The 19,926-nt window shown below is 40.8% G+C and overlaps 1 protein-coding gene across 1 annotated transcript in view; it reads right to left on the minus strand.

Moving 5' to 3' along the window:
• The window catches only part of prex1 (phosphatidylinositol-3,4,5-trisphosphate-dependent Rac exchange factor 1), a 242,446-nt gene that overhangs the window by 71,174 nt on the left and 151,346 nt on the right, over positions 1 to 19,926 (minus strand). The window contains exons 17-19 of the mRNA XM_086005396.1: positions 15,500 to 15,592; positions 12,526 to 12,674; positions 7,561 to 7,646 (exon numbers count right to left, since the gene is read on the minus strand). Coding sequence (XP_085861522.1) covers positions 7,561 to 7,646; positions 12,526 to 12,674; positions 15,500 to 15,592 — 328 coding nt within the window. The remainder of the gene's footprint in view (positions 1 to 7,560; positions 7,647 to 12,525; positions 12,675 to 15,499; positions 15,593 to 19,926) is intronic.

A 19,926-nucleotide genomic window follows, 5' to 3' on the forward strand; every position in this document is an offset into this window, starting at 1 on the left:
TTTTCATTTAAATACATTATCCATTTAAAGCCGCTCACATTCAGTTACATCAAGTGTCGTCTAAGTAGTACAGGCAGAATTTTCCTCGTTACCAACATGAAACATTCTCAAGAACTGAATCTTCAGGATTTCATGCAGTATTATTATTTCTCGTTTACCACTTATAGGTAAATGTTCCAAAATATAAACACAAGCTGGTATGTTTAATGGTAGACATGGACCACAACAAGTAAATGAGGTAATAAACCAAAATGAACCAACAGAAGAGAGTACAGGGTGGCATAAAGAAATAATCTACTGATGGAAACCATCACAAGCAGGCCTGGCCATTCCTCCCGCTCCCTTACCCACAGTTCACTCACATACACACGAGAAAGAAGATGAAGTCAAAATGCACCCGCGCTGTGACCGTAAATAACTCACGAAGACTGGACCCAGCATGCACTATTTTCCATTTCCTCAATTTCTTTGCAGTACTTCACATTCATTCATAAAGATGGAATGTTTAAACCAGTTAGTATGTGAGGAGTGGGGAGAGAGAGAGAGAGAGAGAAGAGAAAGGGGAGAAGGAGAGGGAGTAAAACAGACCGACAGCTGCGTAGTTTCTGGCAAGATGGTATGTCATGACGGACCTCCTCCTGAGCTTGTGTGAAATCTTGATAAGACAGAAGACAGATTGTCTACTCTGTAAGCTACCCATATGTTTTGTAATATCCCAGAACGGGGTTGTTTTGCAGGGAGAAGAAGAAACACGCTCTTTGAAAATATATGTTTTACATTTGAAACCCCGCACAAGCAAACTCAAACCAATCATAATCAAAGTCTCAGTGAAACTTTACCCCAAGAATTGTTTTCATCTACATAAATCTCCTGAAACCCTTCACACCCATTGTTTTCAAGAAGTTTTGCATTTTTGGCGAGAAGAGCCTTGAGACATATGGTTTTCAGTCAATAATTCTGGGAATCCCAGTGCTCACACATCTCTATATAAATAGCTCTTAGCATAATCATTGCACAATGCTGCCCGGTGCCCAGTATTCCGCAATGTCCTGCTGTAATCCATTGCACAAAATCCAGCCTATAAATGACTCATTTAAAAAAAAAAATCCTCAATTTTTTACCTAAATTAGGATTAGCTCTCAACATTTTCGCAGACAGTTTGCAGTAAATAAGCAACAGAAAGGACAACAAAATCCTTCGATGATGCTTTTGAAAAGTCATGGGTTTGATTGTGTAAAACAAACCCATCTTGTATATGGAATCCTAATAATAGAACAATTTGTTATAACGTGCCAACCTCAAAAGGTTCTTAGAGTCTTAATTATTCTTTTTTTGTATTAACCACATTTAGCTCACCAGTCCGGAGGAGTTTTCCTTTTCCAACTTAAGTTGTTGATTAAGGGACAGAAATCAATTGCTCTGAATGAATATTTTATATCAGTCTTTACAGTAGAAGACACTAAGAATATCCCAACACTGGACAAACAGGGGGTTAAAGGGGGGGGGGGGGGGGGAGGAGTTAAACACGATCAAAATCACTAAGGAAGTGGTACTCGGTAAAATAATGGGACTCAAGGCGGATAAATCACCTGGACCTGATGGCTTACATCCTAGGGTCTTGAGGGAAGTGGCGGTCGGGATTGTGGATGCATTGGTAATAATTTTCCAAAACTCCCTGGACTCGGCAGTGGTCCCGGCAGACTGGAAAACTGCTAATGTAACACCCTTATTTAAAAAGGGCAGTAGACAGAAGGCTGGAAACTATAGACCGGTTAGCCTAACATCTGTGGTAGGTAAAATTTTGGAGTCCATTATTAAAGAGACAGTAACAGGACATTTGGATAATCATAATTTAATAGGATAAAGTCAGCATGGTTTTATGAAGGGGAAGTCATGTTTGACAAATTTGCTGGAGTTCTTTGAGGAAGTAACATATAGGGTGGATAAAGGGGAACCAGTGGACGTAGTGTATTTAGACTTCCAAAAGGCATTTGACAAGGTGCCACACAAAAGATTATTGCTTAAGATAAAAAATCACGGGATTGGGGGTAATATTCTGGCATAGATAGAGGATTGGCTATCTAACAGAAGGCAGAGAGTTGGGATAAATGGTTCATTCTCAGACTGGCAATCAGTAACTAGTGGTGTTCCGCAGGGGTCAGTGCTGGGTCCCCAACTCTTTACAATCTATATTAATGATTTGGAGGAGGGGACCAAGTGTAACATATCAAAGTTTGCAGATGATACTAAGATGGGAGGGAAAGTAGTGAGTGAGGAGGACATAAAAAACCTGCAAGGGGACATAGACAGGCTAAGTAAGTGGGCAGAGATTTGGCAGATGGAATACAATACTGGAAAGTGTGAGGTTATGCACTTTGGCAGGAAAAATCGTAGAGCAAGTTATTATCTTAATGGCAAGAAACTGGAAAGTACTGAAGTACAAAGGGATCTGGGGGTCCTGGTGCACGAAACTCAAAAGGTTAGTATGCAGGTGCAGCAAGTGATTAAGAAGGCCAATGGAATGTTGGCTTTCATTGCTAGGGGGATAGAATATAAAAATAGGGAGGTATTGCTTCAGTTGTACAAGGTATTGGTGAGACCGCACCTGGAATACTGCGTACAGTTTTGGTGTCCATACTTAAGAAAGGACATACTTGCTCTCGAGTCAGTACAAAGAAGGTTCACTCGGTTAATCCCGGGGATGAGGGGATGGACATATGAGGAGAGGTTGAGTAGACTGGGACTCTACTCATTGGAGTTCAGAAGAATGAGAGGCGATCTTATTGAAACATACAAGATTGTGAAGGGGTTGGATCGGGTGGATGCGGGGAGGATGTTCCCGATGATGGGTGAAACTAGAACTAGGGGGCATAGTCTTAGAATAAGGGGCTGCTCTTTCAAAACTGAGATGAGGAGGAACTACTTCACTCAGAGGGTGGTAGGTCCATGGAATATGCTGCCCCAAAAAACTGTAGAAGCTACATCATTACATAAATTTAAAACAGAAATAGACAGTTTCCTAGAAGTAAAGGGAATTAAGGGTTACGGGGAGCGGGCAGGAATTTGGACATGAGTCTAGGTCCGGATCGGTCATGGCCCTGTGGGGAGTGGAGCGGGCCCAGGGGCCATGTAGCCTGATCCTGCTCCTATTTCGAGTGTCTAATTCTGTTAGATTCAGGAGATGGTTCTGTGATAGTGGATTGGCAGTTAGGATCAGATCAGCCATGATCTTATTGAATGGCGGAGCAGGCTCGAGGGGCCGATTGGCCTACTCCTATTTCTTATGTTCTTATGTTATGTTCCCTGACCTCCATCCTCCAACAACTTGCATTTCTATAGTTCGCATTATAAATAGAAGCATTTCAGTGCTTTATGGTTTGTTGGATAGCGAGTAGACCCAGAGCAGTAGGAAGAAAGGAAAATGGATCTGGAGAGGATTGGATTGGAGCCTAAGAGTAAAGAAGTCTTACTGCAATTATATAGGGCCTTGGTGAGACCACACCTGGAGTACTGTGAACAGTTTTGGTCTCCTTACCTAAGGAAGGATATACTTGCCTTAGAACGAGTGCAACAAAGGTTCACCAGGCTGATTCCTGGGATGGGGGAAACTGTCCTATGAGGAGAGATTGAGTAGACTAGGCCTATATTCTCTGGAGTTTAGAAAAATGAGAAGTGATCTAATTGAAACATACAAAATTCTTACATGGCTCGACAGGGTAGATGCAGGGAAGATGTTTCCCCTGGCTGGGGAGTCTAAAACAAGGGGTCACAGTCTCAGAATAAGTGGTTGGCCATTTAGGACTGAGATGACGGCATTCAAAGGGTTATGAATCTTTGAGCATCCACAGCCCTCTGGGGTAGAGAATTCCAAACGTTGTGTATATTCAAGACAGAGATCGATGGATTTTTGGATATTAAGGGAATCAAGGGATATGGGGATAGTGCGGGAAGGTGGAATTGAGATAGAAGATCAGCCATGATCTTACTGAATACCTTACTGCAGGCTCAAAGGGCCGAATCCTGCTGCTATTCTTATATTCTCATGAAAGGGAAAAGCCTTGGAGGGATTTTATGTTGAGAATAAAGGATCTTAAGGTTGAATTTCTGGGACACAGGAAGCCAGTGGAGCTTTGTGAGGACAGGGATGATGGGAATTTGTATGGGTGAAAATGGGACCATGGCATTCTGGATGACCTGCAATTTATGGAGGATGGAAGCAAGGCTACTGGCAAGCAGAGCACTGGAAACATGTAACGGTAAAGGTGTAAATTAGTGCTTTAACAGTAGATGGGGCAGATGTGGTGAACAGCTAACTTGTTCAGTGAGAAGAGAGTGAAGCCACCTGAACAGTAGACTTAATAACTGCTATTCTGCAGGCTTTCGTGTTCCAAGTTCAATCCTCCGAATTTGCCATTCCTTCTGAAAGGGATCACTTGCACTCCCACACCAAGGGGTTGATTTTCCTGGAGCCGTCAGGCGGGGGTTCAGGCGTGTGGGGGGGGGGGGGGGGGGGGAATCCCGAATTCAGGGGTCCCGACACCATCCCACCCAAAATCTGCCTCCACGTAAGTTTCAGGGGAGGTGGGTACCCGCCCCGCACTGGGACCCGCCGACCTGAGGCAGGAAGGGATTAGTGCCAATTAACTGCCTGTTAACAGACAGTTTTTAGCCTAATCCCTATTTTGAGGGGGGTCGTGTGGGATTCCCAACGGCTTCAAACCAGCCAGGTTAGAGCAGGTGGGCCGCCGGGTTGAAGGACTTGGAGGGATCGCGATGTCGGTGTTCAGGTGAGTGATGGGTGCATGAGTGCAAAGTTAAGTGTGTTTGGTGTGTCTAAAGAAGTTTAAATTACCTGTACTTACCTTAACAGCCTTTCTTCCTCTAGGTTTCGGGAGTCCATCATTCAGCCGGCCCTGAAAGCAAAATGGCTGCGAGCTGTCAAAAGTGACAGCCTTCAGCTTTCATTGCCGGTGAGACTTCTAACTGAGTCTGTGTAGAAGGACTCAGGTTAGAAGTCAGACCGTCAGTGCTTGACAGATGAAATTTCAGTCTGTGACGTCACCTGTTGCCGGGTGGCCCTTAATTGGCCTGCTGAGCCCACTGGGCGGGCTCAACAAGGTCAATCAAGGGAAAATCGCGTAGATTGGCCAAACATCGATGTAGGTGGGACTAAAACCTGAAAGTTGTAGTCCCGCCTCCTTCCCGACAGCTTTATGAAAATCTACCCCCAAGTTTCACGTAATAACCAACAACAACTTGCATTTATATAGTGCCTTTAATGTAGAAAAACATCCCAAGGCGCTTTGGCTCATTGACGAGTTAAGAGTGCTGACTACTCCTACACCACTCTTGCCTATTAAGGCCCTGATAAAACCACCTCTGTGACCTCCTCCCTCCTAATATCTCCTTTGGAACAGCGTTAAATTATCCCTGATTATTCCACTATGAAGCAGCTTTGGCTGTTTCTCTACCAAACCTAATAAGACAAGCAAATTTAAAATCAAGCAGAATTGTAATCTATAGATGGAATTACCCCGCAGTTGGCAACGTGAAGTCTTGTCCATTGGAAAAATGAATAATTTGAACAGTTTTATGTCTACATCAGAACTGAGTAGACAAGTACCAATACTGGATTAGAAAGTAGAGATGCAACAAGTGAACAGGAAATTATTGGGTACCTTACAATTTCATGCTTTAAATCACAGTTTACATTTGGATCAGGTACATGTTTATCTGGAGCAGACCGCATACGTCAACTCAAAACCTTGCTGGAGATTTTAAACAAGAACTTGCAACTTCAGCTCTGTCATCTATTCACTATAACTTCATAGTGGCAGCAATATAGACCTACATTGCCAAAACATTTATTTAAACAGTCTTCTCATTCAGAATATAGTCATCTTAAAAGTTAAAATGAATCACATTTAAAAACTATCTGAAGTGACAAACGTGAACATTAACCATGGTTCAAGAAACTTGGGGTAAGAAACTACATTGATTTGAACTCTGATTTCCCCCTCCCGCCACCCCGAGTCAGAAATACATCTGAAGAAAGCAGCAAGGTCTAACAACCTAGCCCATCATTAATCAAAAAGGGAACACATCAAAAATTTGTTCAAACAAAAAACTTGCAACACCCACCAATGTTTCTGCTACTTCTGAACCATCTTTCATTTTCCCAGTAATAATATCCCAGCACCTCCTACTCACCTGCTTACAATTATGCCATTTCTCTGCAAGTTCAAACTTTTTTTTTTATTGTTCAAAGAAAGTTAAATTGCAGGTCGCCATGCAAGCGTTTGAAAGTTAAGGTTACCGTAATAGTAGAACTGTAAAAGCTGCATTTTCAGCTTTTTATTGAAGCCCTGAATGAAGGATAATTGAAGTAATACTAGAACGCTGGTGGAAAAATGTTCTAAATCATGTTGGAACTTGTATCTAGTGTGGATTGTGTGAAAGTGGCAGTGTGTTGATATAAATCAACATGTTCTGTTATAGGACCTGGGTTTGCAAGACGATTGGCCACTTGACAAATTTCTGACCTTAAACATACCATGGCCGGAGGGGGGGGGGGGGGGGGCGAGAAAAAACAGAGGAAGAAAAATGTATACGCAAGGCGCAAAGTTAGTGAATAGCCTGTTCCCGTGCATTTCTTAGCGGTTGACTGAAGGCAATCAGTGTTAGAATTCGGTTTTCTCTGCCTGTCCTCATGTGATCCCACGTTCTTGGAAGGGGGAGGAAAAAGCAAACAAAAATGAAATGCAAGAATTATAGCAGCAATTTAAATGCAATGCTTTCAAAATCAGAGACATTTGGAAGGAACACAAGTTAAGTATAGTCCTATGTTTCCAGGATCCTGTTTGGAAAACAGAGAAACTGGGGAAAAAGGATGGGAATTAGTGATCCAGTAAAGCAGCACATTGGCATGTTGACACACAGTGGGAGGACTTGGGTTCTTCCCCTGTCTGAGTTCTCGGTATAGAACAGGAAGTAGAGTTTGAGTGTGAAAGAGAGAGACAAAGAAAAAGGGGGGAGAAAAGCAAGTCAATCACCAGATGCCCTCTGTCATACCCCCACACACATACAAACTCCCACCCAAACACCCCACACACATACAAACTCCCACCCAAACACATAGCCTGTGGAACTCTTGCTCAAAGTCTGTTCAGAATTGCATCCGTTTGGTGAGAGGATGACATACCACGTGCAATGGGAGAAAAATGAATTAATTTTCATAGAACTGCTCAGAAAAAGTGTGATTTTGAAACATTGCTGGCAATGGAAATGTTGAACAAAATCTCTTTCTAATAAACCTCAGAAAAAATGAAAACACTTGACAAATTTTCTTCATTTGACAGCTCAAACATTTAAGATGCATTTGGCACTGTTCAAGTGTGTATTCTGTAAATATCTGTTAGCTTTGTATAAAATTAGATAATGCATATCATCAATGGCCTGTCAACATTTCTAATAGTTAATATTGCAATTATGACAATGTTTACATCAGATCTGTAGAATCCAATACCAATTCCCATCTTTGTGCCAACATGACGGTCTTACCTTTCAGAACTGCATGAACAAATGGAGGGGCAGCGCCACGGATCTGGAAGCTCAGTCCTTCTGAGGAGTCGGGAACTTTGATTATCCTGCATCAACAATACAAGATAAAGGTTGGATAGCTACACTCAACTAGCTAATCGCAACTTTCTATTTATCACTAGAACATTATAACGTTCCTAGGCTGGTCATAACTCTGGTTACAAAGTGCCTCTTTGAGAACTTTCCGACAACATTGCCACGAGAATTCAAACAGAAATAAATGCTGCAATCAGACTTGGATCAATCAAAAGATTTGAGCCATGAACAGCAGCTCATTAAAAAGTAATTGAAGGTTTCCAATTCCACATAAGCTTAGTCACAACACATGAGGTTTCAACATTCAGACTGTTTAAAGTGCATCATAGCATCTAACTGCCCAAGAAACATTGCAAGCACCAACTCTGAACAAACTACTTTACAGTGTGGAATAATGTACTAATGGCAACAGTTTAAGTGATGATACCACAAGATGAAATCAGATGAACAGGAATGGTGAAGCTAAAGCTGGAATTTAAAAAAGGTCCACTATCTTCCAGAAGAAAAAGTTAGCAAGCCAGTTTGCGAGACAACAGATGTTGTATCAAAACGCCTCATTGCATTATTTGCGGACATTGGAGAAAAATTATCTCCTTCTGTTTCCTGAGGACTTTTGCGAAAACAATTTCATGTGCAAGCAAAAACATGTCAAAAAGAATTTACCACCTTTCAACAATGGTTCCTTCTGGCCAAAAGGACTAAAAGGTGCATCAACACTGGACAACTTTTAAACAGGTTCAAGCAATGAAACCCAGAACATTAAAAGCACAAAACAGCCAAAGGCCATGACTATTTTGTATGTGACTTTGAGATGCATTGCTGCAGAAGCTCTGCAGAACACATTAATTATGGTCACATGGTTACAGTTCATTTAAGCACCAAGTTTTTTCAGATTTGATTGCTTCGGTTTGTTCATAAATCTAGACTTTAAAATCCATTTGGTCTAATGCAGGCAGCCGATTTGTCTTTTTGGCAGGCTAGAACTGAATGTGAACAACTCGTGGTTTACATACTGCCGTCAGAACATTACATTAAACTTCAAACACAAATGGATTTTTTTATTACTTAATAGGATTTCATTACGCCTACTTTCAGAGGGAAAGCATACTGCTGGAGGTGTGTTAAAAAGCTTAAAAACAATTACATCAATTGTCATGTCACCAAGAGAATGTTCACTGCATAAACATCACAAAGCAGAAGCATATTTAGTTCTCTTACGGTCAGCATTTGCACTAGAACAAAACCACAAAGGAACATAATGCACCTTTAGCTCAATGTTTCCAACTTCCTCACAGTATCTAAATGAGTTAAGTGGAGGAAAATCAGGTGGGTTCCTTAACAGGCATGTGCTCCAAGCATCCAATTTTGTGATATTCACCACACTCTTCAGTTGGCCATGCCCCCAATTTGCTAACAGCATAAAACTTAGATACATTTCCTCATAACTGTATCTAAATAATTTATCTGTAATATCCTCTCCCAATAACCCATAAGAGCTCCAGACTTTGACACATTCAACTGTTTTCAACCTGGGATCCCTGGACTCGAGAGGTTCAGTGAAGTCATCGGATCTGACTGAATGTTGCTTTTGTTGCCCTATAGTAATTTTTTTAAAACTATGTGCGCAATGAAAAGGCTGTTCTCCTTCTCTTTCAGAGGTTAGGAGAGGTGGTCTCCAATAGTTTGTCAATAGCCCGGATTTTGTGGCGCAGATGGTCGCAAGCCTTGTAAAAGGCCCCACAAATTCCAAGTTTCCGCACGCACGAAAACCCGGAACTTGCAATCCGTCAAGGTTCGCCTTGACAGATCGTCTGCCTGCAACCCAAAAACACTTATGCTGGTGCAGAGTTGGGCTATTTGCCCAACCACTGCCCATGAAACCCTTACGCCTGGTAAAAGCACAAGGGTTAATATAAATAAGAACTTAAGAAATAGGAGCAGGAGTAGGCCATTCGGCACCTCGAGCCTGCTCCGCCGTTCAATAAGATCATGGCTGATCTTCTTCCTCAACGCCACTTTCTGCCACTATCCCCATTTCCCTTAATTTCCAAAAATCTATCGATCTCTGTCTTGAATATATTCAAATGACTGAGCCTCCACAGCCCCCTGGGGTAGAGAATTCCAAAGATTCACCACCCTCTCAATGAAAACATTTCTCCTCATCTCAGTCTTAAATGGCCGACCCCTTATTCCGAGACTGTGACCTCTGGTTCTAGATTCCCCAACCAAGGGAAACATCCTCCCTGCATCTACCCGGTCAAGCCCTGTAAGAATTTTGCATGTTTCAATGAGATCACCTCTCATTCTTCTAAACTCCAGAGAATATAGGCCTAGTCTACTCAATCTCTCCTCATAGGACAATCCCCCCATCCCAGGAGTCAGTCTGGTGAACCTTCATTGCACTCCCTCTATGGCAAGCATATCCCTCCTTAGGTAAGGAAACCAAAACTGTACACAATACTCTAGGTGTGGTCTCACCAGGTCCCTACATAATTGCAGTAAGACATCTTTACGCTTGTACTCAAATCCTCTAATAAAAAAGGCCAACATACCATTTGCTTTCTTAATTGCTAGCTGTACCTGCATGTTAACTTTCAGTGATTTGTGTACAAGGATACCCAGGTCCCTCTGAGCACCAACATTTCCCAATCTCTACTTTTCTATTTTTCCTACCAAAGTGAGTAACTTCACATTTCTCCACATTATATTCTATTTTCGCCACTCACTTAGCCTGTCTATATCCCCTTAAAGCCTCTTTGCATCCTCCTCACAACTTATATTCCCACCTAGCTTTGTATCATCAGCAAATTTGGATATATTACATTTGGTCCCCTCATTCAAATCATTGATATAGATTGTGAATAGCTGAGGCCCAAGCACTGATCCTTGCGCTACCCCACTAGTTACAGCCTGCCAACCCGAAAATGACAAGTTTATTCCTACTCTCTGTGTTTTGTCCGTTAATCAATCCTCAGTCCATGCATTATATTACCCCCAATCCTATGAGCCCTAATTTTGTTTAATAACCTCTTGTGTGGCACCTTATTGAATGCCTTCTGAAAATCCAAATACACCACATCCACTGGTTCCCCCTTATTTATTCTGCTAGTTACAACCTCAAAAAACTCCAAGATTTGTCAAACACGATTTCCCTTTCACAAATCCGTGTTGACTCTGCCCAATACTATTATTATTTTCTAAGTACCCTGCTACCACTTCCTTAATAATAGATTCTAGCATTTTCCCTACTACTGATGGCAGGCTAACTGGTCTGTAGTTCCCCGTTTTCTCTCTCCCTCCTTTCTTAAATGTTAAATAAAACTTTTAAAACTAAAATAACATCCACAAACATTTATAATTAGTTTATGTAAATTTTGGCCCAAATTAAAATGTTGAAAATTATTTTTCAAAAAATTACATTTTTATTTTAAATGCTTCATTAAAGGGACTTTCAATTAAATTTGAAAATGGGAACATTTATTTTTATTCCAGTTGTGTAAATTATTTAGGGATTGGGTTCATGCTTATGGGGATTCCGATCGTATATGGAATCCCCATTTGAGGAATCCTCCTTTCTGATAGGAGGACCTGACCCCATGTGATCCCAGGGACCCTGTCGAACCGCCTGCATCCCTGGGCCTTTACGTAGGTGTATGCCTGCAGGCCCAGGACCCGAAGTCTCCGAAGCCCGGGAATCAGCAGGTAGGTTTGGATTTTTTTGATTTTTTTTTTCGGGTCGGAGGCATACTCCAGAGGTATGCCTCCAACCGCAAATTCCAGCCCAATACTTGGAGGAGGACCTCATCATAGAAATATTAGAAGCCTCTGATTTATATGGGTATGGCTAAGAAGAATTCTAAAAAACGACAAAGGAACTTTGATGGCTAATAGAAGGTGCAATGAGTTACTATACTGTCCTTTGAACTTGGGACCTGGGTTTGAATCCAGAACCCAGCTGATGGGATGAAATTATTCTTTACAAGGGTCTGAAGTGAAAATCAGTTTGGACAAGCATTAAGTTAATGGTGTCAATCAGACCATAACGATGGCAGATGTAGGAAGTGAAGTGAAAAGAGTCACACCAGCACAATTGGGAATAAAAACACAAAATGCTGGAAATATTCAGGTCAGGCAGCATCTGTGGAGAAAGAAAGAGTTAACGTTTTAGGTTGATGACCTTTCATCAGAACTGGAAAAAGTTAGACATGTAACAGGTTTTAAGCAGGGGAGGGGGAGGGGGGAGGGGGGAGGTTAAATGACAAGCAAAAAGATTAAACGACAAAAGGGATGATGGTGCAAGGTGAAAGGAAATGGTAATGGGACAAGTAAAAAAGCAGAAGATGGGTCTGGGTGGTGTAAATGGGAATATCAGAATCATCAACAGCTGCCGTCCTTCAAAAATGGAGGCAAAGGTTATGATCTGAAATTCTTGAACTCAATGTTGAGGTGCTGTTCCTCGAGCTTCATTAGAACAGCGTAGGAGGCTGAGGAGAGAGGTCAAAGTGGGATGGAGAATTAAAGTGACAGGCGCCTCGAAGCTCGGGGTCACACTTGCGGACTGAAAGGAGGTGTTCCGCCAAGGTTAAAATATAACATAGTTGAGATAGCTTTACTCTCAATATAAACTACAAATGATCAAGAAGTTGCGAATGGCAAAAGTAGCTGTAGAAATGTTCCAATCTGCAACACCAACACCCCAAAATCCACATAGGTTTATGACCAATGCAACCGGAGTGAGGACACTTGAAATGCATTGGTTGTGATTATATAATTTGAAACTAGATAACCCCTTTCAAATGCCAAGCAGCTTACAGAAATGGATGTGATGTGATTACAAGAATATTACAGTTTTGCACAAACTTCTTTAGTTGGTCACATGAGATGACTCACTCTTTGGGTTTTGTTGCAACCAGCACCCTCAGTGGCCTCCGACTGCAATGGAACTGATTTAGAATAGTCTCCACTTCCAGAAGTGGTCGAAGGAAAACCAAATCCTCATTGATAGAATAAATCTTTCTTCCAACCTGAAGACCTGCCATCTATAGTACAAATGAAGAGAGTCAGATTTTCAAAAACGGTCGAAGTTCAGCCCACAGTATGAACACTAATAAAAACCAGGCTATATATAAAAATCAGAACTGCTTTCATGGTAACCAGCTCCATAATAGAGGATAAGCAAATGCAGATATTGTAGGTAATGTGCATTGTATGAGGGGAAGACTATACAATTTGAGTTGGATGGCTTTAACTACAGTAGGCTGGGGCCAAATTACACAGTAAACAAGTCCATGACCCCTTCATTCAAAGCAAACCTTTCCATTGAAATCCAACAATACATCAATATGGAAAATTTGTACAGCAAACATGTAGTTTTAATTAAATTTGGTTTTTTTTTCCTGTTCTTAAATAACTGATATCCTGGTTTACATCAAGCACATCTGCTCAGCTTTTACACAAGCCTGTTGCATGATAATGCAGTTGAGACACTGTGACCAGCATCCTTAAAGGTTCTGTCATTTATTACCAGACTGGCAATCTGTGCTTAGTATTCTAGTCTCCTGTGAGCTGTGCTCACCACGTCTACAAGTGCAGCTTTGAAAGCAACTCAACAAATTTAACACTCAACTTCTCCAAGATAGGTTTAATGAGCAAAACATTCATTTGCAAAGACACCTGCAGATTTCCAGAGAGTGTATTTCTGTGTATATACAGTTCTAGTGTCTATCTGCTTCGTTATGTGATGCATTTAAACAATGGGTCTTTGAGAATTTTCAATGGCAGGCTTAAGTAATTGGTTATCCACAGGAAATATAAATTCTAATTGGAAGTTGACAAAAATAAAATTGGTGGTTTCTCAGGTATAAGTGAGGTTGGTTTGCAAAATATAGACATCCAAGAGATGCTTTAAAAGAACTATATAAACAAAAGGGGGGGGGGGGGGGGGGGGAAGGTCGGAGAAGAAGCATAAAATAAACTGACGTTATGTCAAAATAACTACTGTTTGATTTCGACCATTAATCCCCACAAAACAGATCCACCACAACCATCACCACGAGGATCTAGTTTACCCAAAATCTTTCTCAAACCACAAATCGGCACAGCTCAGACTTTTCAAGTATGCTTTGGGCTGTACTGAATCCGTGAAAGAATTTGCATAAATGTATAAATATTTTTAAATTAGAGAAGCATGAAATTATTTTTCATTTATATTGTATGAAGTCTAAAACTGGTAGGTTATTACTGGGGAAACACACACACGCGTTAAACTAATCTATTCATATTAATGCTTTGCTGTGGAAATGCTGCTGCTATGCTGGTGTTGGGCAATCCCATTGTCAAATGAAGGAAGGCGCTTGAAAGAAATTGTTGGACGCTGATGTAGCTGCATTTCTACATTTGAAAAGATCTTGGAGGCTTAACCGTAAATTCTTGTGTAGATTTGAACTACAGTTTTAATACAGTATTCTGGTTCCAAGATCTCTGGTACCATAATCTCTCAATCTACAAACCCCACCAGGCAAATTATAGTAGCTGTCAGTTACCGTAAATTGCCTATGACATTATGTGATTGCAAATGTATCATCTTGCAGAAGAAGAAATTCACATGACCAGGGATATCAAATATGATTATGGAGCCAAATAAAACTTTTATAATTAGGTTTTTCTAACAGTATCAAATATGCAAACCAAACTGTAGCTTTCAAACCTGTTCAAAATATTAGCAAGCCATAGCAAACTCATTGGCTTTCACTATGACCCTAATTTGGCCATGCAGTAGTTTTCATCTTAGAAGATAACAGCCCACCAATATGTGTGTATCAATTATAAGTATACTTAATGGGTCTGGAGTTTGGAATTCATTCATTAATCTAGCAGTTCCTCTGGCTTAAAATTGTTTTTTTTTTATATAAAGACATTAAAATGAGCTGCTGTTGGCTTTGATCACTACTGAGAGCTTTTCTTTATCTAGATCTACTGCATTATTTTGTAATAAATTAACTTCTTGTTACAAATTTGGGTCTGCTGTAGATATGTATTGGGTTCAATGTCATCTTGCTTTCATGGGAATTGACTTACACTGCCCTATAGCTGCGATAGTGTAAACCAGGGGCATTACAAAAGTATCCCCTTGAAATGTGAACTCCTGTCTTTCACACGTGTGCGCCTTCAATAGACCAAGCAAACGCTTGGTGAGAAAAACCTGAATATGAATCATTAAGCTGCAAGACCACCCATTTCCACCTGTGTAATGTCATCTGTCCAACTGCTGCGGAATCCCTTGCCTATGCTTTGGTTATCTCCAGACGCAATTATTCCAATTCTTCCAGAAACTTGAGCTCGTCCAAAACTCTGCTGCCTGTATCGGAACTCACACCATCCCGTTCACCCATTGCCCTGGTGCTGGCTGACCTGCATTGGCTCAGAATCCACAAATGCCTCAAATTTACAATCATCATCCGAGTCTTCAAATCCTTGCCCCGCCCCATCTTTGTAACCTCCTCCAGCCCTACAACTGTCTTAGAACTGTGTTCCTCCAATAGTTGGCTCTTGTGCATCCCCAACTTCCTTTGCCTCACCATTGGTGGCTGTGCCTTCAGCAGTCTAAGCCCTAAAGCACTGGAATGCCCTCCCTAAACCTTGCAGCCTCTCCATCACCCTTTAAGATGCTCCTATGCTGAACTGGAAGTTCCAAAATTAGTTAACACTTGAATTCTCCCACTCTTGCTCTACTGCTACATGGAAGCCAAATATTGCAAGTCTTTTTTGTGCAGTGGCAGGTAACTTGGTGTCCAGATCGCTGGGGCTGTTCTGTTCATTGGATCTGAATGTCAATATGGGCAGCAGAGCAAAACTGAGAAATTACCTCGGCAGAAGAGCCACTTTGTACAGATTTCACTACAATGGTCTTATTTTTCTCCTCAATTTCAAACCCGTAGCTCTCATCTTCGGGGAAAATCTAGGAAAAGAAAACAAAATTTAAGAAAAAATGCCACGTTTGTTATGACAATATGAAATATCTGAAAACTTTCATTTTAATTATTAAACCATTGCCCACAGCATGCTAATCCACAGCTCACCTGAGCCCAAACAAGTCAATTTAAATGGGAGAAGGGGGAAATATATCCAACTGTAGAACAGTACAAACGTCAAAACTGGTGAGGTTTCAGCACTTGAATTTGGAATCATGTTGATTGCCACCGAGGAGCATTCATGTTTGGTTTAAATACAATTCATATAATAATTCTAATCAGATTCAAGCTTTTTTTAAATTACAATGGTTTACTACATTTTCAGACACACTTGCTCTAAAGTTTGAAAAGAGCCGTTTTCCCTAGGGGTAAGATCAGTCCACTGCAGTCAATGGAAAGGAAAATCAGGCAGGGTGAATAACCGACGGCCGATCCGCTAGTACCGGTTTCATACCTCCGCCGAAATTAGATTTAAACTCCTGGTTGCTCAGAGTTTTTCTTTACCCCATCAAATTTAATCATCACTACATTTCACGCCGAGGGAGAATGCCTCTTTCCAAACTTCAGACTAATTTATTGTAATGTTCTATGGGAGAAATCACCTGAAGTATACTATAATGGAGGAAGCCAACTTCTAAGTGAGACACTTCTAAAACTTCAGTCAACAGCGCCCCACTACACCTTTTGACTTCCTAAGTTTTTAATTTAGGGCCAGTGAGTTACTCATTTTCCTTCACAAACACAAAACATCCATAATGATTTATTAATGCTACAAACACAAGGCAATTAAGCAAGGTCCCCAGTCTGTGATTAACAAAAGAGCATTAGTAGATCATAGAATTAATCTCACCTGTGCTGCCGTTAGCTCTTCAACTACAGCTCCACTAATCTTATTTCCTTGCCCTTTCCCAGTTTCCTTTTTGTCCTTCCTTTGCAAATACTTATTAGAATCAGAAACATTGGAAGGTGAACAGAATAGTGCACAGTTGAAGGGATAACGTAAAGGATCACTTGTAACAAAGACCGATTACTGAAACCTATTCAAAAACTGATAGGTTGCAACCTATCAGTTTAAACCTTTTCTAGCCCAGGTGGAGAAAAGATGATGGAGGTAATGGAGGGCAATCAAACATTGTGTGATACCAACCATCAAGAGATGCAGCAATGGATCATAGAAGACAGCCATTCAGCCTATCTTTCCATAAAAACCTTGGGTCTCCCATCACAACATCCGATTGCTGAATGAAAGTTTTTACAGCCAGTGCCCATACAGAGATGATTCCAGGTATTAATGACTCTTTGGGTGATGCTCTTCCTGACATCAATCCTGAACTTGCCTTTAACCAGTTTGAAGCCATGTTCCCTTGTCCTGCAATCATGCTTAAACTGAAAAAGTGCTCCAGATAAAGGCTTACTATTTCTCCTAGTACTTCACATAAGTCTGTAAGGCCCCTCTCAATGCTGAAGAGTTGGTTTTTTTAAACATTTTCACACAACTCAAACCTTTGACAGTAAGGACCAGCTTCGTGGCCTTGCTCTAACATGCTTCCAGGTCTTGAATCTTTCTCTTGCGTTTCAATGAATAAACTGTTCTGTTCGACGCTCTACAGCTTTGATTTTGATTGGCACTGTTTAACACCACTGACAACCCGTTAAAAATAAATGGGCTGTTGCTGGTGCTAAAATATTCCCGATTAGAAAATCTAGGCTTTTCTGTCCAGCATTTTGCGCTCACTGCTACAAAGCCTGCCTATGACGACTTTGGCAAATGAAATAAAGTTCAGATTGTTCCAACCATAATTGATTGAAATTTAAAAGCCTAGCAAACTCAGAGTCTTTGACATCACTAGCATAGCTGCAACATAACCAGATTGTTATCATTGCATTAAACTATTTATCATGTAGCGGCCACAAAGTAACTGTCAATGGCCAAAAATGTAGATTTCAATAAGTCTATGTATTGTGGAGTTGCTTAAAACCTTATAGTTTCACATAAAAATTAAAATCTAAGTTAACTGTGACAATGGACCTTATTTTAGCTCCTTGGCTTTTATTCGCTTTCATCTTAAAAAGGAAGCAGCAGAAAATAAAACATAGAATATGGAGGAGGAAAATCTCAGTTCAAATAAATTGAAATGGTTGCTTAAACTTTCAAGACAGCATTCATGTTTGGTTCAAATACAATGCTGAGAATTACTAATTAGATCCAAGCTCTTTAAAATAAAAATCAGAGCTGGTTTAGTGCACTCAGACACATTTCATCACTTGAGAAAAGTGTGAATATACTAAAAAACCAAACCACCAGCTATCCCAGGAAACGAGACTCTTCCCCCATCAATCCCATTTAACGACTTGTCAATCCATACCCTGTTCTGACATTGAGAAGTAAATTCAATTTCTTCTGAACACGTCGTCACATAGTTTTAGCAACGGTCCAAGTACACTTTCATTAGGCCACATGCAATTGAAATAAATTAGGATATTGGTTACAAGCATAAGCATAAGGCAATATCTGCAGAGGAATCAAATTAATTCTGAAACATTGGGGACAGCTAGATTTTGACATGTAGTAATCAAATAGAATTTATCTCATTGAAACTTATAAAATTTTAACAGGACTAGACAGACTAGATGCAGGAAGGATGTTCCCGATGGCGGGGGAGTCCAGAACCAGGGGTCACAGTCTAAAGATAAGGGGTAAGCCATTTAGGACTGAGATGAGGAGGAATTTCTTCACCCAGAGAGTGGTGAACCTGTGGAATTCTCTACCACAGAAGGCAGTAGAGGCTGATGTAAGAAAAAGGAGACTTACCATCAAGTAACTTTAAAGTAAGCTTTAAGTAACTTATAAACACACTATATACAAGAGAGGTCTTTACCATGCCTCTGGTAGAAGCCTCTTACAATACTGAACAGACCAGTATTTATACCAGTCCAACAGGAAGTGACATGACAGGAAGTGAGGTATGTACACAGTTCATAGTTCACAGGAAGTGATGACATAACTTCCCAGAAGTTAGCATTTTTATCACAGAGGCCAATTCATCAAATATATTCAAGAAGGAGTTGGATATATTTCTTAAGGCTAAAGGGATCGAGGGATATGAGGAGAAAGCAGGGACAGGGTACGGAGTTTGGATGATCAGCCATGATCTCATTGAATGGCGGAGCAGGCTCGAGGGGCCGAATGGCCGACTCCTGCTCCTATCGTCTATGTTTCTATGTTTCTATTGCAAGGAATTTCCTGGATTTAGACAAAGATACTGAAGCTACCATTCTGCTCACATTTAAACACGGAAGTTAAAGGCCACTGAATGATTTCTGGAAGTCACAGTGTCAGCAGGTTAATCAAATTAAAGGCAATCCCTCAGTAGGCTTTCATGTAGCAGAATATTTGAAAAGGAGACAAGGCAACAATGAGGAAAAAGTGGGAGGATTTCACTTCCAAAAAGCTGTTAAGATAGTTGGACCGCCCCAAAAGTGCTGGCAACATTTTAAATCAGCAGAATTCTACATATAAGAAATCTAAATAAATCAGCATTCAGGCAGGGCTGCCTGCAACATAAAAAAGCATTCAAAATTATATACTTTCAAAGCAAGTAAGACATTAGGAGTATTTCATGAGGCTGTGCTCTTCGTGTGAAGGCTGGTTAGACAGAAGCGCCAATCACAGAATGCGTCTTAGTGTTATAGCCCCATTTCCAATTGCTCTCCTATCCAAGAAGTCTCCACACCCAGAGAGTTTTGTTTGGAGAATTCTCAGCAGCCAAAAGAAATGGAAAAGCTTTGTATGGCTACAAAGGGAGGCCCACTGCCGTCAGATGATAAGAGTCCAAGACAATATCAGGATGTTGATATGAACATCTGTAGGAGGCTGTTTGAAACAGTGTTTCAGAACAGGACTATAAAACTGACTGGGTCTCCGGAATTTGTATTCAGTGTTCAAAGCATGACAAATAACTCTCACCAATCAGAGCACTTATGATAAGGGTGCGTCAACCAAACTTTAAGTTCAATTTTAAAAAGCGAAAACAGTTATGTTAACCTTTAAATGATCTTAGAAAGGAATATTCTATGGAGGTCTACATTTTAGCAGGCATCCAGTATTTTTGCCAGTGCCTTGCCCGATTGACTTTATTCATGCGTGAGCCTAAATAATATCAGCACTCCATTTGACTAGTGAAGGATTTCACGGCCAAGCATGAACTTGTTCTCAACAAACATTCGATCAATTGAAATTACTGCACAGTGATCAGGAGCAGGAACCTAGCTGAAATTTCCCTTCCTTAGTGTATGGGACCAATTGTAGCATCCCGACCAC

The sequence above is a fragment of the Somniosus microcephalus genome, chromosome 13 (genome assembly GCF_052327205.1).
Source record: "Somniosus microcephalus isolate GS21.2 chromosome 13, FLI_Smic_1.0, whole genome shotgun sequence".
Classification (NCBI taxonomy): domain Eukaryota; kingdom Metazoa; phylum Chordata; class Chondrichthyes; order Squaliformes; family Somniosidae; genus Somniosus; species Somniosus microcephalus.